This window comes from Macrobrachium nipponense, chromosome 41, assembly GCF_015104395.2.
Source record: "Macrobrachium nipponense isolate FS-2020 chromosome 41, ASM1510439v2, whole genome shotgun sequence".
Lineage (NCBI taxonomy): Eukaryota > Metazoa > Arthropoda > Malacostraca > Decapoda > Palaemonidae > Macrobrachium > Macrobrachium nipponense.
Genome location: NC_061102.1, coordinates 31727399 through 31755211, shown reverse-complemented (window position 1 = coordinate 31755211; position 27813 = coordinate 31727399). Strand labels below are relative to the sequence as shown.

Here is a 27813-nt window from a genome sequence, read left to right as displayed (position 1 = left end):
TATAAAACATTCGACATTCAGTCAACTTTACCTAGTCAGATATGGTCGAAAACTGCATTTGTAAGCTAATATTCTTACAGTATAGTAATATTCAATCATTTGTCTTCATTTTGAAAGAAATTGGAAGTCTCTAGGACAATATTTAGATTTATGGTGAATTTTTGAAAAAAATATTTGTTTACGTCCGTGCGTTACGAATTCATGCATTATTTTGTGATAATATTTTCTCTGTGTTGCTTTTATCGTTTTACAATGTGTTATATACCAAAATGATCGAAATTTAGTGTACATTACAACGAAAAAAGAAGTAACTCGTTACCTTTAAACGTTTTGCGCACAGCGCGATTTGAATACAATTATATATGAAATCTTGTTTTTGCACTATCATATATCGCATTATTTATATATGATAATGATAATTTTTTTCATTTCTGATGGTTGCATACTAAACTTCAGCCAATGAAAAAAAAAGGAGCCAAAAATAAACTCTTAATCTTGAAAAATAAGCGCGCTGTGATTTTTTGAAAAAAATATTTTTTCCGCTTCCGCGCTCACTCTGAAACACCTCCGGCACACGGGAGACAATTTTTTTTTACCGCTTCGGCGTTTAAGGGTTAAAGTTACCATTAAGGCTTTAATGATAGAGATCTGAGAATCTGAATGGGAACTTAGGTAAGAGGAAGCAGCTAAAGCAGCAGATGGACATGAAAGAGCAAAAGGGGCAAAAGGGGAAGGTTGAGGCTTATCAGATGACAAGCAGCTTGGGAACAAAAGCAGCAGTACATGCAGAACATGGCTGAAAAGAGAAGGTAGGCATTGGAATAGATTCTTCATGAGTAAGAGTTTGGTTGCAAGACTGGGGAAGTCAGGCTAAAGAAATGCATGAGCTAGTAAAAGCACAGTGATGAAGTGAAAGGCAGGGAAGATAGGACTTGATCATGAAAAGCAATCCTTGTCACCACCCTGGAGTTGGAAAGGTATAGCTGACATTTTTGCCCATTCAAAATTCTATACAGTATATTCTTCACACTATGCGACAGTATTTTCATCTAAATATGATTTTGTATGCTATGCATTTACTGTTCAGTATATACCACTACCCTTCTTCCCCATTTGGATCAAAAGGTGATAGAGAATTTTGAGAAATATGGTATAGTACTGCATTTTTACATCAAGAGGCAAGAATAACAGCAGTAAATAAAGACCTTGACAACCTTGCTTTAGTAATTGGAATTCATGTTTTATACTTGAAAATTATTTCTGAACATTTAGATGGACATAGGAAGAGGTTTAAATAAGATGTTCATTGGGCTAATTAACTTACTTGAAGTAAGTGAGAAAGATTTTCAAGAATTTTCAATATAAGTACACATATAGAAAATAAAAAAATAAAGAGTAGATCAAAAGGTTAAACATTAGTGGAGAAATAAGTAGCAAAGCAGTAGATATAGAGATGCAATAGATTTAAAACTTCCTGACTAGTAGACAATCATTTAACTGATAGCACTGGTGCTATTTGAGTCACAGAGTATATGTTAACCGAGCAATTCATAGTGACAGCTGATGACTTCATGTGTCGTTGCTTGTTATCTAATTTAGTATAAGAAACATGACTGACTGAAACACTGGCTATTATTTTTACACTTTGATATTACTTCACTCAGGTCTGTTTCCCACTCCATACATGACTTGGAGGAAGACAATGATAAACACTTATCTAATTCCTTCCAACACCACCCTCTAATGCTTCTAACAATTATCTAATGACTTTCTACACTTAGTCAGCCCCGATTGGTAACGTTTATTATATGTTAATTGTATATCACATTGGCTTATTTCTGCTACAGCATAACTTATAACAATTTTTTTATATGTACAAATATTTATAGCTACATACCTATGTTTGGGTATCCTGTATGGATTATGTAATTGTATAAGAACTGAGTAAGGTTCCTGGAGTAGGGTAATATCAAAATTACAAACATTTCAGAGCCTAAACATCTACTGATTGAGAGTACCAGAATGGGTCTAATATATCTCTCAGACTCATTATGGTTGTTTCTGGGCATTTCTAAGCAAAGCACACAAAAAATATTAATAAAACAGAAGCCTTTGTTAATATTCAATAAAATTAAATAACCTTATAATTCCATGTTTTCTTCCTCGGAATGGCAAAGAAAATAAATAAAAATGAGGTAAATTTCTACCAAATACTGAACAAGTTATTTTAACTACTTTAATTCTTCAACTAGTGTACAGTACTGCAAGATATGAATAGCAAAATGAGATTTAATTCTAAGCATATTATCACAAGGTTTAAGAATGGGTAGTGAACAATGTCTGAAATTTAAACCTTTTTGAGACTGGCAACATTGCTCTTATAAGAAGATCAATACCAACAAAGATAACATTTAACGTAATGTAAAACTAAGTTTTTATAAACAGTGTGCTTACCTGTAATAAAGTTGTGACTGCCAATGCATCTAAGTCCAGTTCTACACACACAGAGGAATAGCAGCCTGGATTATTAACTGATGCAGCTGATACAGTATCTTCTAATTCAGCCACCAAGCGATTATCATCATGTTCATGACCTCCTAAGTCTGGCCTTGGACCAGGAGAGCACCACACCACAAAATTGTGCTTCTGCAAGTGTCTCATATAAAACAGGTCAGCTCCAAAAGCAGTTGTATCACTAGGTAAATTACCCACAGGGACATGGAAATACCTGCTCTGCTCCAAAGCCATGTGCAATAACTGATTTAATCCCAAATAATGACGCAACATGGCCTTTGCACCAACACGTTGCCAGTCCAAGACATTATACAAGTTCTCAACATCGCTTACATGGATGGGCACTTGGGGAAATTCTCCGAATCCGGGCATTAGTGTTGTAATACTGACTAAATCTAAAGGAGACTGAACTGCAAGCATAGTAGGGCCTCTCTTTTCATCACGATAACCTTGCAAAAGACGCTGAATTTGCCGATAGATTTGTCGTATTTCAGTTTCAAATTTAATTTCAAAGGCATAATTGGCCTCAGGTAAAAGTGCTTCTTCATGACCTTTACTTAGCTTTGCTGTTCTTTCATTATTATACAGATTATTCATATTTGGCATCTGGTTGCTTCTGACTGTATCCAGCACAAATACATGAGACTTTTTACTCTTGGGGAAAAACAAACCAAACATGGCTTTGTTCCCACTGCGGTGATGATAGAAATAAATATGGTGAAGGCGGTCTTTGTCCAAGTACTGATACTGAGCTACTGTCTTAAATTTGAGTTGCTGCACTTCAAAAGTATCTGTGTCGGGTCTGGCTAAAGCTTTATCCACAATACACACGCAACCTAACTGAGCTATTGTTCGAAACTCCAGTGGGACCTGGAAAATATACAAAATTAATTAGCATCCTAACCTAACTCAGCATTCAGTCATTGACCGTCACTCATGTAAAAGCAAATACCAAACTAAAAAAAAAAAAAAAAAAAAAAAATAAAATAAAACATGAGAAAGAGTGGAACCAGTTAAGGCATGTAGAAAGATGAGGAGTGGGACCAATTCAAGGCATTTGGAGAGATTTACATGAGAAAAAAAAATGCAAAATATACATCGTCCCTCACATTCTGTCATCTTTTAGAAGGATTTTTTCTATCCTATTTCTTCCATTATTTACATATACTTTTATTCTTGAACTGTTGTAAGGTGTGTGCATTGACTGACCAATTGTATTTTATGGCTTTGGGATAAGAAATAAAGTACAGTGAAAATTTCTCTTTCTGTTCTCTTTTAGATGAATTTTTATCTCTTCTTCTAATGTCATTTGAAAAAATCCCCTTGAAATGTGGTAGGTATATATTAATTGGGAACGATTGCAATATAAGACATTTCTCACACAACCTATTAATACAAGTTTCAATTTATATAATTTTGAAATTGAAGAGTAAACATCTTTTTCCTCTCTCTATAATATTGTTTGTATACTCTTTCTACTAACTTTTGTACAAACTTAACTACAATTGTTGTGCAAAACTGAGTACTTATGCACTAATTGAAATTAACTGTGCTTCAAGATGTTTGGAGAGCTTTCTTGATAAAAGTACAAAATAGATATGAGTGCAGTAAATATTCACTCAATATCTCTCAGTTAAAATTTTAAGTGAATTTTTTTTCCACTTTTTATGATCTTTTATAAACTTTTGTACTGACTGGCATTAGTCATACTTTACAACATTTTAATTATTTTTTTTTTTCAAAATATGAAATGTAAGAAAGTGTAATAATTCATTCAATCTTTGTGTCTCTTGCATTACCTTTACAAGGACACTTTTGGCCAGTCTTACTTCTTCCTGTATCTAGCTATGGATTGTATTTAATGCACACGGAGAATATTTTTATTGAATGTAACAAATAAACATAGTATTAAAATTCATTACCTTTCTCTCTCTTGTCATCTTGGAAATAAATTATTTATGCATCATATCTCCATTTTGCATACATATCAACGGTTATTAACATGCACTTTGGTAAGCATGTAGGGTTGGAGTAAGGTTACTGCAATTACATATCAATATTTTCCAATAATCCAGAGCAGGTAAGAAGTAATAACCAAAAGATACATAATTAAGAATTACAGTATTTGACAAGAAAACAGGCAACTCTATTAACATTTCTCATGAAGGCCTTCTTACAAAAGTTAAACTAACCTGTGTTTCATAAATCCCTTCGATGTCTGGTGTTGACAAGTCAGCCATTAACTCATTGCTGTGTTCTCTAAACAGCTCCTCTGGCACACTATACTCATATAAGTTGTGAGTAGGATGTGACCGGGGCAGAATCTTATTTGCTTTACGCCAAACACCATCAGATTCAGTGGGTGGTTTTGGGAGGCGTTGGTTGACATAAAATACTCTAGGGACTACAAGCTTGATGAGATGCAGATCACTCCCAACCAATGCCCACAATTTGAACGATCCTTGTGTGTTGGTTTCAGCTAACTGAAAAATTAAATGCAAATATTGCCACCATATCCTTCTTATAATACACATTACAATGCTGGCATGAAAATGAAAGAATTACTGTATTTTCACTGTTATCTGGACATACTGATATTCACTTAAACTGACCAAGGCCCTAAGAAGTTGTGTTACACCTCCAATATCTGACATTATTTAACTCATTACTTACAAAAACACTTCAGTTATTACCTGAATAATCTGCCAAGGAACATCCAACAGAGTACGTTGAGTTCTTCTAAGAAAACCACCAAGTGTGGTTGATGGTGCTGACCGAACAACTCCACCAGCCCCTTTGCCTGCTGTGATCCCAACGTAATTTTCCATCCTTAGTCTCTTGGATCGTGTTTCCCGCTGAAGTCTTTGATATTCCCATTTCTTCTTTTGGAAAACTATCCAGGCTCTTACTTCTTCCTTTACATTTACAAAAGGAAATCATAAGACCATTAAAATGCTACAATTTCTTTGGAAGTTTTATTTTTATTTTTCAATAATGTATCTATTTGTATCTATTTTACAACAAACATTAAATCTTTATATAACAAATTTTGTTTAAAAATATTTATATTCTCAATATTTTGTAAATCTTTTTCTAAAAACAAAATTATAATATTTTTAGTACTTCAAACCGAACTTATAGGTATATCTTAAAAAAAAAAAATAAATAAGAAAAAAAAAAAAAAAATAAAAAAAGTAACCTTTGAGTTGCCTTTGGGTGGAGGATTTCCAAGCACTTCTCTCCAGCTTTTACTTAGGTCCATGTTTTCTTCTGTCGGGTTCACTCCTCTCTTACGTTTGGCACTTGTAACTGATGGACCAAGAGAACGATGGCTTTGTGGAGCTACTGTGTCCTCAATGTCATTAACAGTCTGAGATGCAAATAAATCTTGAGACTGGAATAGAGTGTATTAAAAATATAACTTCTAATGGCAAAATTAAATTTTATCACTTTTAAATATCATTTTCATCAGCTGAGTTTATTCATAAAACAATAGCCAGTACATTTCTTAAGTAGTCTTCAAAAACAACATATTTTGCTTTAACAAAATCATTATAACATTATCTCAATATTTCTAGTGTAATTATGCTCATGACTTTTCCTTTCCTGATCTTCTTAGTATGTACTATTGTGATATCTTTAGAGAATATTATATCACTGAATAATACAGTTAAAAATTAATCAAATTAATGCAACTGAGTGAAAAAAATAAGACTGGTATTCCACTATGCACAGTTGGCGGTAAATATTAAACTACACTGCCACATGAGGATCTTATCCAATGTCTTATCCCCTCATAAATAAATAATTCAGATAAGTAGAAAATGGCTACAGCCATAAAAAATTAATTTTACTAAAACAAACTTTGTAGACAAATGTTTGTTTTCCATTAGAAAAAATCTTTCAATTATTTATAATAGCAAATATTAATTATAGTTCCTATGGGGACTTATTACAGTTACCCATCCAAACCTGGGACTTCTTGGAGGAATCCATAGTAACACATAAAGAACCATAGACACCTAAAAAGAGCAGAAAGGAATCATGGGCTATCCAAAAAACCGGCTTGGAAAGGAGGAGAGCAAAGTGAACATCCACTCTCCAAGGTGGGTTAAGAAAAACAATGCGTCATAAGCTTCATGTGTGGTCGATGACATTAGATCCCAGATGCCACAGTTTCCTTGCATATAGTCTTTGATTGTTTTTCAACTGGTTTCCAGCTGGCGCCAGAAGATTGATCTGATTGTTAACCCTTAATGGACGGATTGATCCTCGGGAGTAGTAATAACAGGTTTGGGGTGGTGGACAGATTGATCCTGTAGATGCGCGCCATCAATTTGGACAGAATCGGTGCCAATACATTTATAGTCCATGAATTCACTAATGGCAACTTTTACACTGGCTAAAATCAGTGTGGGCATCTCAGGACTTCAGTTCTGGGTTTGACTTGAAGAAAGAATGTTCTGCATCTCTCTCACATGACGTCTTTTTGTAAATTTGCTTGTAAATATACCAATGGGTTGCTGTGGTTTTTTGTTCTTGTCTTTTACGATAGTATGTCGGTTGTAAATGTAATTTTACAAAGAAAAGTGCAAAAAAAAATATTAGAAAAACATGTGAAAGTAAAAGTTACTGAATCTTGGTTCTCGTTAAATTTATGTAAATAATTTTCAACAAATATGTTATGAATTTGTTACTGTTTTTATTTCTTATCTGTTTTAATATTGTGTGAGCAGTAATTATAATTTTACAAAGTAAAATAAATTTATTTACAGTGGGGCCTCGATAATCGCGGAGGTTGGGGGCCACAACAACCCGTGATAAGCAAATATCCGCGTTATCGCACCCCTCAAAAAGCCCTGGGCTATACCCACCCCAACTGCTTACTTCAATAATTAAAACACCGAAGATATCCTACCTATAAAAACTCTTATAGGCTAACTGCCTATTTTAATACTAATTTAAACACCTAATATACCTTAAACTATCATATGGGTACTCACTATTGATTGGTCCAGGCTATCCTATAGGTTGAAGATACACATGTACTTACTGCAATTTAAAATTTTAAAACTATCAATGGCTACTCCTATTAGTAGTAGTAGAAGCAAATTGTCCTTGAAATAGCTCCCTTGCTTACTTTATGCCTCCTTTGTTTGTGTGTGTGTGTTAAGTTATGTGTCTCTATAATGTCAAAATCTTTTATAAATTCTTTCCTATCTTCAATTTTCCCTTCATCAGATCTGCAAACAAAAGTATACTAGCTAACAATTCCTCTTCATTTTCATGACTTGGCTGCTGCATAAAACTACAAGTAGGTACATATATCTATTTTGTGAATGAACAAATTAATGATAAAAAACATGATTTACTGTAATGATTACAGACCCAACTGTAATATTAAAGTATAAATAGCAAAATAAAGTAATACAAACCTATTTTTGTCTTCTGTTAACGCTGAGAATCAGCTGATGGACATTTATTACCGAAAGAATTATTTTGGAAAACAATTAAGTTGCTAAAAGAAACTAATTTATTAATGGAATTATTATTATTTTTAACTTTGTACATACAAGTTTATGATACAGTAATTCATATTTCATTGAGAGAGAGAGAGAGAGCAGCTTACGACGAGAGTAACTGTTGACTAGCTTAGGTCGCCGATAATAACAATATTGTGTTGTTTACTTATGAAATTCATATTTTAAATATTTTTACGGTGATAAGAAATGAAACATCGATAGTGATAAAATATTCTCTTGTATACTTTTATAATATGTGTGATAATCTTTGAGTCAACTATAAAAGTTGTATTGAAGCACAGTTAGTAAATTACAGAAAGAATAAAAATATGGCAACACGTATATACCAACAAATGTCAGGGACTATCTGTTAAAAAAAATTAATTACTGTAAAGTGTGTTTTTGTATTTTGAAAAATGCTTTCCCCAAGAAATTATTCCTGGAAAAGGCTTTTTATTATGAAGATATGCCAATAATATATAAAATAGGCATTTTATTACGAAGATGTGCCAATAATATATATATAATGTAAAAATGGTTTTAGTACGTTTACGCTTTGTCGCCAATCGCAAAGAACAATACGATCATCTATGACAATTATCTTTTGTATGACTGCAGTGTTCAGAGAAGTTATTACGTACTACCACAACAATAATGAAGTTCGAATTAAAAATTAATGTTTTCCTAAATGTTATTACTACCGTAATTACACTACTACTATTAACATTTCTAAAAGGTTATCGATTGATAAAGGTCGCTGTGAACGCAATGTAACTCCATGTTTACATTTTGTTGCTGGCCACTCAAAGTATGAGTTGATGTCAATGATGTGGAATTATCCCATGAATAGGCTATTTATTATGAAGATATGCCAATAATATATAAGGTGAGAATGGTTTTATTACCTTTATTGTCAGTTAATATCATAATGTGAATCTATTCATGTATGTTCGTGGTTATGAGACTGCGGCCAAGGCTTAGCCTACCTATAAACATCAAGTAGTAACCTGGACAAGCTGCAATGCTGCGATTCATACCAGTGATATAGACTGAGATGTGGTCTAAGGAAAAACCTGTGGTTAACTGATCCCGTGACTGCTGATCCGCAAATAAGGGAAGAACCACTCTATTAGAAAAAACATATACAAGTTGGTAAAATTTATGACTGTCTTGTAAAAGAGGCCCCACAAGGAGTTGTAAATAGTAATTTTCCACTTTTTGGGAAAGGAGGGGAAAATGTTTTTATTTTTTCTTTCACCATGTACATTTGCATATCTTCCTCTTTCCATTGATGTGTTTTGATTGTAAATTGGCCGACCTCAAAGTTTACCTGGCCTGAGGAGCTGCATATCGATATATTTACCCGTCCAGTAAGGGTTAACACTGAAGGTTTGTTTTGTATATAAACAATTATTCTTTCTTTTATTTCTTTTAAATACGGAGACCGTTCGGGGATATGCTATATCTTGAGTTTGGCATGCATATAATTGATGGGTTGTGATGAAACATATCAATGCTAGAAATATCAAAAGTTAATTATTACATTCAGAAAAAGTCATTCTTACATTATCATCCTCTGTTTGTACTTGAATTTGAGGTTTGGGTTTTGGAGCGAAAGAAAACATATCTGTTATACGACGTTGTTTAAAGGTATCATTTCTCTCCAACACCTTTTTATGAAGCCAATCTGGATGTGCAACTCTGGGTACTGGATTTGGGACACCCTAAAACACCAAAATTGAAAAAAACATTATAAACATATTACCATGCACGAATATGTAAAAATTTAAAATATCTAAAAAATATACTGTCCACTATAATAAAAACAATGGTGACATACGTTTCAGATAAAATAATGAAGACTGACAAAATATTTATCTACAGAATGAAAATCTAAAGAAATGTTGTCTACCACTTATAAATTACTGACAACAGATATTCTGAGTGTATAATAGGCCCTATTTCTAATGATAACATTTGAACACTCATTACAATATCAATCATTTGCCACAAATGACTACATTTTTACAATGTTTGGAATATACTAGTTTTTCTCAGAAGACTGGGAAACCCTGTGATACTGGACATCACCTGTGCACAGTTAGAAGCTTAAACTTTTGTTTTTACCATACTTACAAACTTATTACTGTTATCTTCCCTCTATTGACTGAATAGAATATTAATTAACACACTACAGTCTAACAATCCCTCACAGGCAATATTTTTTCTACGCAAGTTTTAATTGGTTATTCCTGGCCTGGCTATAATCAAGAGTATTTTAACTGAATTACTAGAAACCTGGTCTCAACTAACAGTTTTACTAACTTTCTATACGAAGTGTAACTATATAAGAAAGCTTAAATAGGTCACTTTAGAGCGAGTTATGGAGCTGTGAAATTTATAAACAAATTCTTTTTGCTCTTCATACAAATCCATTACCTAATCTGCACATTCCCACCTCCCAGCCTCACTAAATTCTCACAGCTCACGAATCAAAAACACAAAGATCTTGAGGCCTGTCCATGCATACTCATTACTAACAGCTAAGAATGTTTTTTCTGTTTTTCCACTTGAAAGGAACTGAAGCCTCTTGGATAAGATCAAGGGCATTAAAATGGATAATTATAAGTTAATTATAATTTAAATGGGTTTGAATGAATAATGTCTTTAAAAATGACACATTACACATTTATGCCAAATGATTACATACTACTAATTGTCATAATTACCTGAAGAGCTGCTGGAATAGTAATAATTTTCATGACTGTTCCGGATAACCTCTCAATGTAATATTCCCAGTCCAAAACGTTTCTTATGTCAAAGTTTACTATGGAAGAATCCTTTAACCAACGACGTAAATAATGGTGTTTCACAGATGTCTCAGCTTGAAAAATTGCTAGAGGTATAGCTCTGCAAATAAGAATCCTCTTAATTGGTCTAAAATATTTCCTTTAAATTTACACAAACTTTCAAATAAAGCAGCACAGCAATACTGTTGCACAAGAGACAAAAATATAAGAGTTGACAGTTGCTGTTTACATATTAGTATTAAATTATGCCTTTTTATATAAAAATATGACATTTTTATAAAATGTAAAATAAAGTTTTGTATATGCTTACCATAGCTATTAGTTTCCAATGACATGGCAGCTCAAGATTCTAAAAACATGGTAGCCTTCTTTTGTTTTGGTGCAGGTAATGACCCGCCAATTTCTGGAGAGGAATAGTTGCAAAATAGCTAGAGAGCTCAATTCATTTGTGTTGTATGTCCATGAGTAAGGAGGAGGGTGGGCTCCAATCATGTAATTATTTGGTAAGTACATATATACAAAACTTTTAATTTATTATAAAAATGTCAATTTTTTATAAGTAACTTACTAAATAATTACATAGCTGATTCCAACACTGATAGGAGGTGGGATATAAACATATCCTACTCAAAAAACACTCAGATATGGAGGTTCATTTTAAATGGAGAATTAGCTAGCATCGAATCATGCTTGTTGCAACCTTATCTGGTGAGGGAGCTGTAGCAGGTAGATACTGCCTATGGTCTAAGTTCTCTCGACCTGTAGTGGCATGGCAGTAGAGCGAAGGGTAGCCTCTACCATAGTGGGCTTTGCAACTTAGGATTAACTTGCAGGTTGCCAAAGCTAACAATCTAAGTGATACATATATAAAGCATATAGTATATATGATATCCATTGCCCTAGTGCAGTACAATAACAAAATACCAGATAAATTTCACCTACACCATATATAAAAACAATCCAACCCAACCATAAAAACCAATGAATGGTGGGTAGACTAGGTACATAGAACCTTCCCAGGATTCCCAATAAATCAACAATTCTTTATCAAGGTTATCAAAGTGAGGAAATAGAGGTAAATATAAAGAATATCTCCTATATTTCCTTCCTCCATACCATGCCAACCACTGAAAAGGAGCTTATCGTATTGCATTTATCTTAGACTGTTTCGATGTCACGTAGGTAATGCATTGCAAAAACAAGTTTGCATTTCCAAAAGGTTGACTGCAAAATTGCAGAGAGAGAGATTTCATTTGAAAGCCAGTGATGTGGTCACTACCTTTATTTCATGGCCTTTCAATTTACACAAAGGAAGAGCCTTCATATTGAAACTTCAAATGCGATTCTGTAATTAAACTCCTAAGGAAAATGATTAATGCATTCTTAGATAGTGGTCGTAAGATATTCTTTCCCGATCACCATAGGTTTTAAAATGGGCTTCTAATGCCTTTTGTCCTCTCAATATAACACGCCAATGCCCTAAGTGAGCAGAGTACTCTCTCCTGATCTGACTGGTTCAGGATATCGACCAAACTTTCAATGACAAACGAACAACGTGGCCAGGGGTTAGACGGATTCTTGTTTTTCACCAAAAAACTCAGGGTTAGAGACAAAACAGCTCTTATCAAGTGCCTGAAACTAGTTCACTCTTTGCTGTGGCTAATGCCATTAAAAATAAAGTCTGGTTCATCAGGTTTCCTCAGGAAGAGGAATTTAAGGGTTTGAACAGAGGGCATGAAATCCATTTACAGACCACATCCGAATTCCAGGCAACCAATGTTTGAACACAAGAGTTAAAAACATAGCCCTATAACCTTTAATAGTAAAGGTAGCTAATCCAAGCGATGACCTAAAACCAGCAAGAAAACTGCAATTTGGGTTAGTGGTTTTAGAAGACAAGATGCAATGTTCCTGACACCAGTATCCACAGTGCCCAATCTGCTTAGTAGACTGCAGCAGAAGATTGTTGCCTACATCCTGCAATTGCCTCTGAAGCTTTTCTTGAAAACCCCTTCTTTCTGACAAGCTCCCGGACAGTCTGAAGTCTATCAGAACGTGACTGAACAAATTTTGCTGATAGTGGTAAAAGTGAGGCTGCCTGAGAAGCCTTCTCTTCTGTGGTAAGTGTTGGATAATCCACCAGTTTTAGAAGGTCCGGGAACCATTCCCTCTGTGGCCAAAATGGGGCTACTAGCATCACTGACGTGTCGGAGTGGGTGACGAACTTCTTCAACACTTCCCTCACCATGCTGAATGGTGGGAAAGCGAACACTTCTAGGTCTGACGAATCTTGAATCATGGCATCTGTTGCCCATACCATGGGATCAGGAGCTGGAGAACAGAAGAGTGGAAGGCAATGACTCCTTGATATTGCAAACAGGTCTATCAATGGCTTTCCCCACTGTTTCCCCATGTCAAGTGTTCACTCTGTCCGTAGCACCTGTTTGCCCTGACTTGGCTTGTCTGCAAGGACGTTTAGTTTGCCCTGAATAAATTGGGTAACAATGTTATCTGATTGTCTTGTGCCCACAGAAGGAATTCTTTGGTTCCTTCATGAATGAGAAAGAATGAGTTTCCCCTTGATTCTTTAAGTAAGCTAGAGCAGTCATGCTGTCTGAATGGACTGCTACTGTCCTGCTGTACGTCCCTGCTGCAAAAAGCTGAAAAGCTAGATGAATCGCTCTCAGCTCCTTTACATTTGTGTAAACTCTCTTTCGTTTGATGACCATATTCCGGATACTTTTCTGTTATCTAAAAGGGTTCCCCAACCTTGATCCGATGCATCTGAATACAATGTTAAGTCTGGGTTCTGAGGGAGAAGTCTTTCCCACTAAAAATCTTTCTTCTAAAAGCCACCACCAAAGGTTCTCGATTTCAGGAGTGATGGGGAACACACAAGTCTGGGAACACCTTCCTGTGCCATCTGGCTCTGAAGTAAACTTGAAACAGACAGGTGTGTAGCCCTCTTAAAGGTACGAACCTCTCAATGGATGACAGGGTTCCTAGGAGGCTCATCCATTCCTTTGCCGAACAGGAAGGGCAATCAAGTAAACTTTGGACCTTCCATATGCAGTTGTGAATCCTTTACAGAGAAGGAAAAGCCCAAAACTTCAGTGAATTAGTTATCCTCAGATAGACGATCGATTGTATTGGGACTAATTGAGGCTTTTTGAAGTTTATCCGAGGGCCTAATTCCTGGGCGAGAACGAGTGTTTTTTCTGCAGGGCCTCTGTACATCTTGATCTTAATGGGGATCGTAGCAGCCAGTCATCTAAGTAGAGACTGAGGTTTATGCCCATGAGGTGAAGCCATTTTGCTAGATGGGCAAGAACCCTGGTAAACATGAGAAGCTGTTGAAAGTCTGAAACACAAGAGCCCTGAACTGGTAGACTCTGTCCTGGAAAACAAATCTTAGGTACTTCCTGGATTCTTGGTGTATGGAACATGTAAGTACAGTGGACCCCCCCTTCTCACGGGGATGCTTATCAGGCCCTCACGCCGAGAATAGTTAGAATCCGTGAATACTTAGAACCCCTTCTAAAAACCCATAATACTGCCTATCTTCAAAGTTCAAATACCAAATGTATACTTAAAGTATCATCCTACATCAAATATACCTTTGAAATTATATTAATATCACTTCAAAGTCATCTTAAACATTTACCATTAGAAATATATATGTACAGCCAATAACAAAGAGAGAGAGAGAGAGAGTTACAAGGACTAGGATGTCTAAAAGACTTATTAGTCCATACGAGGAAACATCGTGCGCTCACTTATCTCTAGGAGTAGGTTTACTGTTCATTCAGTGTGCTAATGATTTTGTCTAGCTTTTCTTTTAAACTCTTCCACACTGTTGCTGTTTACAACTTCTTGTGGCAGTTTACTCCATGTGTCACATATCTTGTATGTGAAGAAGTTCCCACAATGAGATGTATTGTATCTCTTCAGTTCTAGTTGCCAACCATTATTTCTTGACTGGTTTTTGTTTAACATAAATAGATTACTGTCTGCTTTTGTTATGCTATTTAGTATTTTGAATATTTCTATAATTGTCCTCACAATTGTCGTGTTTCTAAGCCATACATGTTCAGGCTCTCTAGCTGTCTTTGGTAACCTTGTTGCCTGATGGATGGAATTAACTTTGTGACTCTTGCTTGTGGAGGTCAGTGTAGTGTCTCAGTGAGAGAGAGAGAGAGAGAGAGAGAGAGAGAGAGAGAGAGAGAGAGAGAGAGAGAGAGAGAGAGAGAGAGAAATAAAAGAAGGAAGAAATAGAAACCAAAAGATGGCAACCATTATTACAGACTCACTACATGGCAACACTCCCCTCCCCTTGCTGTCAGGTTTCTTGACATTTGTGACAGCTTCAATGTTCCCTCTCTCAAAGTCAGAAAATTAAGAGATTAGATTTTCCTTCATTCTTATATAATTTCTTAATTTATAAACTAAAAGCTTACTAATTCACTACAGTATTTTCTTAAATTAATTGAGATTATTGTTGTTTACATTATTATATGAAAATTAGTAAATCATTTATCTACCATACAAAAAAACATACATCTCAGAGAGAGAGAGAGAGAGAGAGAGAGAGAGAGAGAGAGAGAGAGAGAGAGAGAGAGAGAGAGAGAGAGAGAGAGAGAGAGAGAGAGCATTTTTATAATTTAATATCATTTAATCTTATTAAACTTAATAACACAGTATTAATCAATGTAATACTTGAAAATTAGTAAATCATATTTGTATCATGAAAATGTTTTTAATCATGAAAATAACATTAAAATACACCAATTAGTGAATATTTATCAACAGAAAAGCTGTGAATGAGCAAGTCCTCCTGTGAGTATACTATTTCAGATAGGTTCCGCAGAAAAATATGCAAATGAGTGAGTCTGCGAATCTGGAGAATGCAAATACAGGGGACAACTGTATGCATCCTGCATGTTTCAATGCTAGATGGCTGACAGGACTGAGTTGTTTGTTTCCTGAAATTTTGTGTGCATATTCGGTCAAACTAGGGGTAAGACCTGTGGAAGTTTGAACACCGTCACTCAAAATTAACTCCCCTGGCCCTGCTGATGCCCTTAGGGGGGCCGGCCAGCCAGTATATGGTGAAAAATGCAAAACCATGAAAAATTCATGGAGCTTCATATGCAATGAAAAATGTGTATACAAAATATTTCGTCAAAATTCCTCTTACTTTTGTAGTTACAGGGTAATAAGTAAAAATAACTCAATAATCCAAAAACACTGATCCGTACAAGAAAATGAAGTATTTCTTCTGTCATTGTAAATTTTGATAATTATTATCAATCAAATTGTGAGGAATGGCTTCTGTAGAGATTCCATGAGTCAGAAGATGGGAAGAGTGAGCTTACACCCTTCAGTGCTGGCAGAAACATGAGAAAGTGTACATGTTCGAGTTTCACCTCTGACATTCGCTTGCTTTTACATCTCTTGTTCTTTGTTTCGGCAAGGTTTTCATCATGCCAAAGAGGAAAAGACAAGGAGAACATCTCACTTACATACAGAATAAGAAAATTCGCTCTAATAAGAGTTCAGATCATCATAATATCAGCGATATAAGCGTACTTAGTGAGAGAGAGAGAGAGAGAGAGAGAGAGAGAGAGAGAGAGAGAGAGAGAGAGAGAGAGAGAGTGTGCTGCGTAGGAAGGAGCGCCCCGTCTCGCCTGACGCGCAGTGCCCCAGGTTACGATCTTTGAGCAAAGGTATTAATAAATAACATAGTTTTGGTTTATTAATACCCAAAAAGGAATATAAATTTCCTGATAATCAGGATTTATTAACACTGTCTTTGTAAAGAGAGAGTACACGTTCAAGTTGCACCTCTGACATTCACTTGCTTTTATGTCTGTTTTTCTTTGTTTTGGCAAGGTTTTCATCATGCCATAGAGGAAGAGACAAGGAAAACATCTCGCTAACGTATAGAAGAAAAAAATTCACTCTAATAATAATTCAGAAGATCACAATATCGGTGATATAAGCAGAGCTGGTGACGGAGAGAGAGAGAGTGTTGAGTAGGGAGTGCCCCAGGCTACAATCTTTGAGCAAAGGGATCTTCATTTATGATTAACTTATGATAAATAACATAGTTTTGGCTTATTAATACCCAAAAAGTAGTATAAAGTTTATGATAATCATAATTTATTAACACTGTCTTTGTGAAAATACAAAGAAAAAATTTGAATACCTGTATCTCAAAACTATACTTATTGACCTTCAAATTCTATCTTCTCCCTTAGTTTTAAAGCTATTGCATTGAAGTTTTGTATATAACTTAGAAAGACATTATAGAACAATCAAATAAAGCCCTTTTTCCAATTTTTGTTTCTTTTTTTTCTTACATTTTTTCCCTGATTTATAGTTTATTTTTTTGCTATTTAGAAAAAACTTCATTTGATTGGAGGTCTACATCAAGCGTACATTTAGTAGTAATCCCAGGTCTTCATATTAAGTATCAAAGGAAGAGATAGAGTGAATAATGGTTATTTTCGGGATAAATCGCACTGGCGTCACAAAACCGAAGGTCAGAGGCAAAAATCAAACGCAGTTTGGAGATGTCCCAAGTTACCTTATTAAGAGGTATGAATGTCAAAGTCTTGTCCCAGCACCCTTAAGGGTACTACTACATTTTATGATAATAAAATAATAATTTACAGTACTAATTTTCAAATAATATTAAGTTTAATGAGATTAAACAATAAAATCTCTCTCACCAAGAAAGGAGTGCGGGGGAGTAAATGACTGTTTAATATATGTACTGGCAGAGGGGAATCAGTCATAAGGAGTTACATATTCTTTCTCTCTCTCTCATTATTATTCTCTCTGTCTCTGAAAAAATTCATAATTTCCCTCTTGATGGTCAAACAAATTCAATGCTCTCTCTTCTCTCCCCCTCTCTCCTCCTCCTCCCTCCAATCCTCTTCCTCTCCCCTCCCGCCTCTCACTCTCATCTCTCTCCAACTCTCTCTCTCTCTCTCTCTCTCTCTCTATCTATTGGCTGTACATATATATATTTTCAGTGGTAAAATGTTTAAGATGACTTTGAAATTATATTAATGATATAATCTCAAAGATTAATGCAGTAACAGGATAGTCATTTAAGGTATATTTGAAGTAGGATGTTATTTAAGGTATACATTTGGTATTTGAACTTTCAAGATAGGCAGTTAAAAGCATATTTAGAGGGGGTTCTAAGCATTGGTGAGTTTTAACTATTTGCCAGGGTGTGTGTGTGTGTGTGTGTGTGTGTGTGTGTGTGTGTGTGTGTGGGGTGGGGGTGGGGGGACCTGGTATGTATCCCCCACGAATATGGGGGTCCACTGTAGTAGTAGTATAGTCGTGTCCTGTTTGAGTTGCTTCTCTATAGCATGAAGGATGAATATAAATTTATATATTTTAACTAACAGAAGTCACCATGAGAATTGGCAGGTTTTTAACAAGTCTACAACTGTAATGCAACTCTTAATACATGTGCTTTAGCATACAGCTGTTTATGCTGACAGTACTTATTGTTGCTAATATCAGTGTTTTGCATTAAATAATAAGTGATTTTAACCATAAGATATATCAATGAATTATTAGACAAGCCATAACTTTTATCCTGGTTGAATGTTTGACAATTCACATTTAGCCTACAAAACATGTATACGTCTAGGCCTACCAATGAGTCACTAACAGATGCACATGCATTATTAATAGAATCTACCGAAAGTGAGATAGTAAGTCTAGTCTTGTACTATTTGTACTGAAAAATAAACTCATACATTAAGCTTAGCCTAATTAATCTACCAAAAATGCAACTTGCACAAAATAAGATATGAGATGAAATCATGTTCGGAAGATAAAGTTTTATGGGTCACATAATACACAAGATTAGATTATAAACAAGTAATTAACGTTATATCATGTTTTACAGATCATTTTAGTTAAGACATAAAAACATGCTGGTGTCTTTTTGGTCTTAAGTGTCCCAATTTTATTTATGAACTTGAAATGTCAAGTGAACTCAGACAAGGATTAAAAAAAAAAGTTGGGTAAATCGTCAAGTTAGCCAAAGCTTTAGAAATGTGACATTAATCATTAGCATTTTTACCTAATATTCATATGAAAGAACAGAAATAAGTCAAGTTACGGGTACATAAGACCTGACTGACTTACTGCATAGGCATTAATAATACAATCAGTCAAAAATATAACAAAAACATAAATCTTCTGGTACAACTACCTCTCTGTTACTGGAGCCCCTTCAGGTTTTTTTGAAATCACAAACTTGCAACTAAGGCCAGCATCTTTCACCATCTGATCACCAAGAAATTCTGCCAATCGACGAGCTGTTGATATGGAAGTACTTTTCTGGCCTTCATATTCTTCCAGCTTTTTGCTCATGGACCTATTTTCTGATATAAGTTCAAAAAGTTCAGAGTCAGGCATATTGGCAGCCTTACTATATAGAACATCAAGCCAATAATCAGCAACCTGCAGAGAAAGAGATAAAAGGCATTAGATTAAAATATTTCATTCATCTAGATTACTGATATGCAAAGCCATTGTCTCATACCATAAGATTAATCAATTATTTGTATTTAAATAAACTACAAATATTTTTTTGGAACTTACATGAATAAATGTTTAAAAACAAATTAACCAAATTATACAGTAATTTTGCTTTTAGAAGTAGAACCAAGATATGTCACTTATTTTTTTCATATTTCTGAAAGCATGAAATGATTTGGACAAATTTCAAGTCTCCTAAGGGATCTGCTGTAAGTGAATGATCATCAGTTTATTTGCATTGTTTATTTATACCTTGTTGCACATCTCTCTTTGCCATTTTTCTTTTATGTATGGTAATACGACCCAAGTGTTCCAGTGGATGTTTTGAAATCATTAGTGCCCTTGTCATATCACCTCCAAAAGTCATTATCTGTTCCTGAGTCAACATTATGTACAGGGGTAGTGGTATGCCTGGGTCAACACTATGTACAGGAGTAGTGGTAAGTAATTTGGGTGCAATTCATGTACCAAAACAATAAAGAAATAAACCTGAATAAGATTGCTTACAAATCTTGAAAAGAACCCAAGTACCTTTAATGAAGTTCATTTCTCAGCCACTGACACTAGTGAGAACCGACTTCTAAATATCAGCTCTCCAAAATGTTTACCCACTAACTTATCCAAAGAATTTTAACTTAAAAGGATATTAAACTAATTAGTCCCCATTGTAAATTAACCCACACAACCATAAATGCAACCATCCACAATCTCATTTTAATGATGGTTAAGCTTGAAAGGATGCAGTATTTTGAAGATGAAATAGCCCACCCCAGATACCTTGAATGAAATTTTAAAAGAAAGTTCTGCCCTTGAGGCATCAATATGACTGGCATATGATATTTCTCAGGTCCAAACATTATCGGGTAGTTGAAGAGACCCCCACAGCTCCCACTATTGGCTTTGTCTATGAACTGTAATCCATGCAATGGTATAAATTCTCAATATTCAAGACAGTGAAACATGAGAGCTAAAGTGGTTGCACAACAATATGAAAAGACCAAGAACATTAATGAGATGGAATACAAAAATCTAAATGTGATACTGGGGGAAAACCCACACTTGCACTATGAAGTAATAGTTTTAGTTAGAAGTTTAATAACAAGCTGGGTAAAAATAATGAAATATAAAAGAGGTCGAGGTAGTAAAAAAAAAAAAAAAAAAATAAAAAAAAAAAAAAAAAAAAAAAAAAGATGTGCCAAATGAGAGAGAGAGAGAGAGAGAGAGAGAGAGAGAGAGAGAGAGAGAGAGAGAGAGAGAGAGAGAGAGAGAGAGCCCTTTTCCTGTGACACAGCTTCAACACAGAATATGACTCTTCTACAAAGGGGCCATGTAACTTTACAACATTCATTCACAAGCAATAAATCAAAATCACTTACCTTGGCAACACTTGCATAGCATGTTTCTAATGTCTCTCCTTTAAGAAAGGATTCAAACACTGAGGATTGGAAAATCTTGATCAATTGCAGTTCACCTCGGCGTTTAACCTCAAATCCTTTAAGTTCAGCAAGCGAGCCATCAAAATTAAATACTGCATATCGCTTCTTAAGTTTCTTACCCTCTTCTTTAGAGGCTGGAAGGATCATAGCTAAGTAGGGACCATCAACCTGCATGAAAATGTGACACTTAAATGTACTATGAAGCACAGTCACCTAAACATTAGGACACTATGAGAAACTCTAATTTAATTTTATCTCATACTTTGGTTACCTGAATTCATACTGGATATCAGAAATGAAGTCAACTCATTTTTATCCAAACTCAAAATTTTAAGAGCTACATTCTCATAATCAAACAAAAGATATAAAACCCACCTCAAAGAAAATCGAGTTCTCTGAACGAACAGAGTACTCTAATGTCTCCTTGTTCTGAAGGTCATGGTACTGATGATTTGTGTAATGATCCTTCACCATCACATTAAGAATAGCTCCTGGATATGATATCGTCACTTTAGACTTCTTGGGATTGGTTGTTTTGATCACATAGTTCTCAGGGAAAGACCCAGGTAATATACACCATATACCGTCAGTGTCCAATTCTAAAGGACGACCAATCTGAATATAAAAGACCAATATTTTATACAGACATAAAGGATGTTTACAGAATAAGAAATGGACTAGCATTGACAGATGCAATTGAACAATCACACAGCAACTGAAATCTACAATTCAACACTTTACCAAATTTATGTAGTCTAAATTATTATTATTAATAGGGCTTAGTTTTTCCAGACCTCTGAGTCTTAAGTAGACTCTTCTCAGGCTGGTTCTCAGGAATTAATACAATACCAATGCTTAATAGTAATAATAGCCCCCCGGTTATCGGCAATCCGGTTTTATGGTGCTTGTTTAGCGCCAAAAATCGGCAATTTATGGCACCATAACATGACAAGTTCCAGTTATCGGTGCTATAAGGTACCTTATGGTGCCATATGGGTTCTTATGGCGCCAATAACCGGTAATCATTGAGTTTCGGTTAATGGCACTTATCGGCACACCCTGGGGAACGGAACCCCTGCCAATAACTGGGGACTGCCTACTATACTACCACATGAACAGGAAAACTAGTTTCTTGAATAACATCATAAAATGAAAACATAAAGCATCAAAAATGCTATTCTACTGTAGGCCACTATACTTATTCCATGAAGATATTAGATAAAAGCTGGGGAATCAATCACGATTTAGCACATTCCCATATATGGTTTTAGCACAGGTACAGGGCACCAAACATGTATACAACACATTTAAGTGTGCAACAATTTACCAAAAATATTCTTAAACATGAGTACTTCTTGTTAACACTAACCTGCTCAACAATTTCTCTTGCACGTGTGATAATTGTAGCACCAGTATAACAGACAATACCAGCCATCTCCATAGAATGCCATCGAGATCCTTTTCTCATAACATAACCATAGAAAGAATTGAGGATGCACTTATGTGCTAATTGCAAGGAATCATACAGAACTGCACGTGCATTGGCTGCCTTAATTTCAGATGGATCACCCTACATTATAAAAAGAAAAAAATTTTATAGTAATGTCTTAACTCTTAAGATATTAGGAACTACCTGGTCAATATGAAAAAACTTTTTAAAATATCTACTTAATGCTTCACATCACAACAAATATATGTGCATGCTGTATGTTGAAAATACTTATAATTTTGACCAGCAACTTTAAATTATTTCATTTATAAGCTAATAATTTTTCAAACTATCCAAATCTACAGCAAAGTAATTCACACGATTAACTACTAATTTACTGGAAAAAAAAAGTTTGTGATTTTCATTTAAAAGCCCAAAATGATAATAAAAAAAATTACAACTACTGAGAAAACTTCCTCACCTTTTCTTGAGCTTCTCCCAACTGTTTCTTGGCAACTTTCAAAAGACCTTTATATTCATAACGTCTATCACGAAAAGAAAGAACGGTGTTGACATAAAAATTATTTTCTCTTTGACATATGGTTTGCCATCTCTCCTCTGTTCTTGTATCTTTGACTTTTTTGTATGCCCTACGACAATACTCCTGGAGTCTTTTCTTCTCCACTGCAGCTTGCTCTTCCCTTTTGGGGCAAAAAAAAAAAAAAAAAATAAATAAATAAATAAAATATATTATATAAGAATGTTACAATTGTTGAAAGTTTACACAATACTGTTTTCTAATTCCAGTTGGTGAAAACTGGATTCATACAATCCACATCTGAATACACTATATAATAGAGTACTGAGTGAGCTACAACTTGCTTTCAGGTCTTCTCACCTAGCTGTCCAACATCTTCAATTTTATCTCCTCCTATCTTTTACTTCTCTCTAAAGATGAAACCCGTTGGAGGAACCGTACAAGTGTCTACTGTTTTAGTGGTTGTTAAAATTTTTCATTATAATGAAATTTAAAGAGATGGCATCTGAAATTCAAGGTCATTTTAATTTAAAAACTTTTGTCAAATGTTAACTTCAAGAGGTTAGGCGTGCAGTGAGTTCTCTTCTCTTTCATGTCTAATGACTTTTTGCCTGAACTCCAATCTGGTCAAGGAATAATCTGAGCTGCTTCACCATTTTTTTTCTGGGCCTGCCTACTCATCTTTATCAAGCTGCTTGCAAATCTATTACTTTTCTAACCCAACACATTTAGTAAAACTTGGAAACCTCTCGTTGCTTGAATTCTAACCACAGAAATACATCCTGGTTTGCATAAAACAATCATAACAATCCCATCCTTTGGTGAACACTGGAACCTCAGTTTTCGTACAGAATCCATTCCAGAACATCCAACAAAGTCCGAAACGTAGGAAAACCGAAAAAATAATTCCCATAAGGAATAACGTATCTTTTTTTTGTATGGTTAATAATTTATTTACTAATTTTAAAGATTAATATTAATTCAAAAACAGCAAAATATCAAATGTTAAATGAAAATCCCTTAACCTCTTCTTTTCCGAGAAGCTTAACAAAATGGTGACATTGCATTGGCTACCGAACCGATTTTCTCAGTAATGAAATAAATACATAAAAAGTAAATTGGTCTTACTTTATGTGGCCAGTATAATCATTCCTCCACATATGAACTTTGTACTGAAGTATCTCCAGAGAAAGAAGACAGAAGAGAAGCACAGAGAAACAAAATTATATATGGTTTTTTACTTGTGTAGGTAGGAGATTTAAAAAATTTTCATGCTTGCATATCTTAAAAAAAAAAAAAAAAAAAAAAAAAAAAAAAAAAAAACATGGATTCTTGGGTTACATCTTTTTTATCACTTATTGTAATAAACAAAAGCATCAGAGCCTACAATGTATTACATGATTACTGCCCAGAAGCGCAAAGAGAAATGACGTACCCTAACTTCCCTTCCAAGAGTTGCCCCACTTGAAACCATGAGTGAGTGTTGCCATGTAACTCTTTTTCACCAATTTCAAAGACAACGCTTGTCTCCAAATACTAGTTTTTATCATTTATATATATATGTTTAAGTGTATTTGTGCATATTTGTATAAACAGTATACAGTGGGCCCCCGTATTCGCGTTCTCCGGATTCACGGACTCACTGATTCGCGGATTTTTTTCAGGACCATATCTAACCATTATTTGCGGTGAATTCGCCTATTCGCGGGATTTTCCGACGATAAATAATCACTAATTAGTGTATTTTGATGTTATTTTCATGCCTAAATACATTTTTATGATAGAAAAACGATTTACTGATTTTAAAATATTAATATTGATCAATACTGTATTAGTAAGTTTAATAAGATTACATGATATCACATAGTAACTAATAATTCTCTCTCTCTCCCTTACCGGGATGTATGCTTTTTGTGTGATAAATGATTTACTAATTTTCTAATATTAATATTAATGTAAAGAGCAATTACTTCAAGAAAGAAAATACTACATTGAATTAGTAAGATTTTAGTTTATAAATTTCAAAAATTATGTAAGAATGAAGTAAATCCCAGTCTTCACGCATCTTTCTTTCGAACTCCAGGTCTCTCTCTCTCTTTCTCTCTCTCGCTCTCTCTTCTCTCTCTCTCTCTCGCTCTCTCTCTCTCTCAATCTCTCTCCTCTCTCTCCTCTCTCTTCTCTCTCTCTCTCTCTCTCCTGAGATGAGAGATTTTTTAAGGTACATATGTATAATATGTTTATTAATATTTCATATGAATTAATAATAATAATAATATAATAATATAATAATAATAATAATAATAATAATTGTAATTACAAAAATCATATGTGAAAGTATTTTACAAATGCTACGATAATCTCTCTCTCTCTCTTACAGAGATGTACATTTTTTGGATGATGATTTACTAATTTTCAAAAATCAATATTAATGTAAACAGCAATAATACAAATTCATTAAAGAAAATACTAAAGTGAATTAGTAAGATTTTAGTTTATAAATATAAAATTATGTAAGAATGAAAGAAAATGCATTTTACCCCGTGTCTTTGATTTCCAGGGAGCCAAGCAGAGTTGGCTGGGGTCCAACAACTGTTGCCCTCTCGATGATCACATATTCTCTCTCTCTCTCTCTCTCTCTCTCTCTCTCTCTCTCTCTCTCTCTCTCTCTCTCTCTCTCTCTCTCTCTCTTACTGAGATGAGAGTTTCTATGGTACATGTGTATGTTTATTAATATTTTTGCATAATGATAATAATAGTAATATAATTAATTTCAAAATTCATATGTTATAGTATTTTATAGAAGTACAATAATCTATCCATTTCAGTCTTTTAAATAAGGATAACTCTCCCCTCTCTCTCTCTCTCTCTCTCTCTCTCTCTCTCTCTCTCTCTCTCTCTCTTGCCACATGAGATGGTGTGTCTTTGTGGTAACTCTCGCCCTCTGTTTGGGCTGGAAATGTATGTATAAGTGTATCTTTAAGGACATTACTACATTTTATGGTAAAATAATAATATACAGCACTAGTTTACAAATAATATTTAGTTTCGTGAGATTAAACAGCAACAATACCATCTCTCTCTCTCTCTTTCTTACTTACTTACGTATGTTTATTTGTTTTGTAGTATAAATAAATAATTTACCTTATAACTAATTTTCAAATATTAATAAGATTAATTAAAAAAAGCGATTCCCAGTCTTTTTTATCCACTTGGAGGAACGTGGGCGGAGGAATATATGACAGTTTGATATACGTATTGGCGGAGGGGAAGGAGTTATTCTCTCTGGTAAAAATGTTTGAGATGACTTTGAAATGATATTAATAATATAACCTCAAAGATCTCCGAAAGTGGTGACAGAGGAGGAGGACAAATGACAGAAAACATGAACACGAAACATTAAAAAATGGCAGAAAACATTAACACTAAACTTTACGAAACACATTAACAAATGGCAGAAAACATTAACACTTAACTTCACAAAAAACTTAAAATTAAATTTCCTTTTTTTTTTTTTTTTTTTTTTTTACATTTTTTACTTTTTTATACTTTATGTTTTTTACAAAATTTTAATTTCTTCACTTTCAACTTTCTGTTTTTTCGTATCACTTGGATCTTCCTGTTTGGTTACTCCTACTAAAGGCCTCTTTAAAAATAACTATCCAAGAAGATTGCTTCTGCCTGCTTTTCACAATGTTCCTGAAACGACTCAGGCAAACGTCATGGAACTGTTTAAGCATACAACCTGTGTAAGCCTTTTCGGGGTGTCTCTTTTCTACAAATGATTGCACTTTATTAAAAGCAGCTAGAGCATCCTTAATTTCTGCTGTTGTCATAGGGTCCTCCTCCTCGCCGCTGCTAGAGAACTCTCCTTGAATGACGTTATGTTGCATGGCCTCCAACTCCTTCAGGTCATCCATCATAAGCTCCTCTTGGTGCTCCTCAAGAAGGTCATTGATGACATCCTCGTCGATTACCAGCCCCATGGACTTGCCGAGTGCAACAATCTCATCAAGATCTGGTTGCGAAACAGTTTCAGGATCGTCAACTGTTTCTGAATCTGCATCAGCTTTGCCCACGTTGAATCCCTCGAAGTCTCAGGCATATAAAGCATCAGGCCAGAGTTTCCTCCACGAAGAATTCAAGGTTCACCTCGAAACCTCCTGCCAAGCTTAATCGATGAGTCGGATGCATATCACAACATCAAAATGCTCCTTCCAAAATTCACGCCAGGTGAGGTTTGTGGTATCGGTGATGTCGAAACATCTCTTGAAAAGATGTTTCGTATACAGCTTCTTGAAGTTCGATATCACTTGCTGGTCCATGGGCTGGAGGAGAGGGGTGGTGTTAGGCGGAAGATAAAGAACCTTGATAAAAGAATATTCTGCTAGGATATCTTCCTCGAGGCCAGGACGGTGAACAGGGGCATTGTCCAACAACAGCAGACATTTCAGAGGGAGGCGCTTCTCTTCCAAGAATTTCTTCATCGTTAGGCCAAAACACAGATTTACCCACTCAGTGAACAAAAGTCTCGTTACCCAGGCTTTCGCATTAGCCCTCCACAACACTGAAAGCTTCTCCTTTAGCACTTTGTGGGCCTTGAAGGCTCGAGGAGTCTCCGAATGATACACAAGTAGGGGCTTCACCTTACAATCCCCACTGGCGTTGGAACAAAGTGCGAGCATAAGCCTGTCTTTCATAGGCTTATGCCCGGGTAGCATCTTCTCTTCCTCCGTGATGTACGTCCGATGAGGCATTTTTTTCCAAAAAAGGCCAGTTTCATCACAGTTGAAGACTTGCTGAAAACTGTAGCCTTCCTTGATCATCATCTCATCGACTGTCTTAATAAAGGCTTCGGCCGCTTTCGTGTCCAAGCTGGCAGCCTCCCCATGCCACACCACCGAATGGATGCCAGTCCATTTCCGAAATTTTTCAAACCACCCACGAGAAGCCTTGAAGTCTGGGGGTTGGCGTCGATGTCCCTTCTCCTCCA

The 27813-nt window shown here is 35.0% G+C and overlaps 1 protein-coding gene across 1 annotated transcript in view; it reads right to left on the bottom strand.

The window, feature by feature from the left end:
- LOC135212653 (DNA polymerase epsilon catalytic subunit A-like) overlaps positions 1-27813 on the bottom strand; it is a 186244-nt gene that overhangs the window by 27380 nt on the left and 131051 nt on the right. Inside the window, exons 15-25 of the mRNA XM_064246280.1 lie at positions 22767-22986; positions 22226-22426; positions 21232-21471; positions 20797-21024; positions 19092-19342; positions 10766-10946; positions 9602-9760; positions 5714-5908; positions 5208-5429; positions 4707-4997; positions 2455-3384 (exon numbers count right to left, since the gene is read on the bottom strand). Coding sequence (XP_064102350.1) covers positions 2455-3384; positions 4707-4997; positions 5208-5429; positions 5714-5908; positions 9602-9760; positions 10766-10946; positions 19092-19342; positions 20797-21024; positions 21232-21471; positions 22226-22426; positions 22767-22986 — 3118 coding nt within the window. The remainder of the gene's footprint in view (positions 1-2454; positions 3385-4706; positions 4998-5207; positions 5430-5713; positions 5909-9601; positions 9761-10765; positions 10947-19091; positions 19343-20796; positions 21025-21231; positions 21472-22225; positions 22427-22766; positions 22987-27813) is intronic.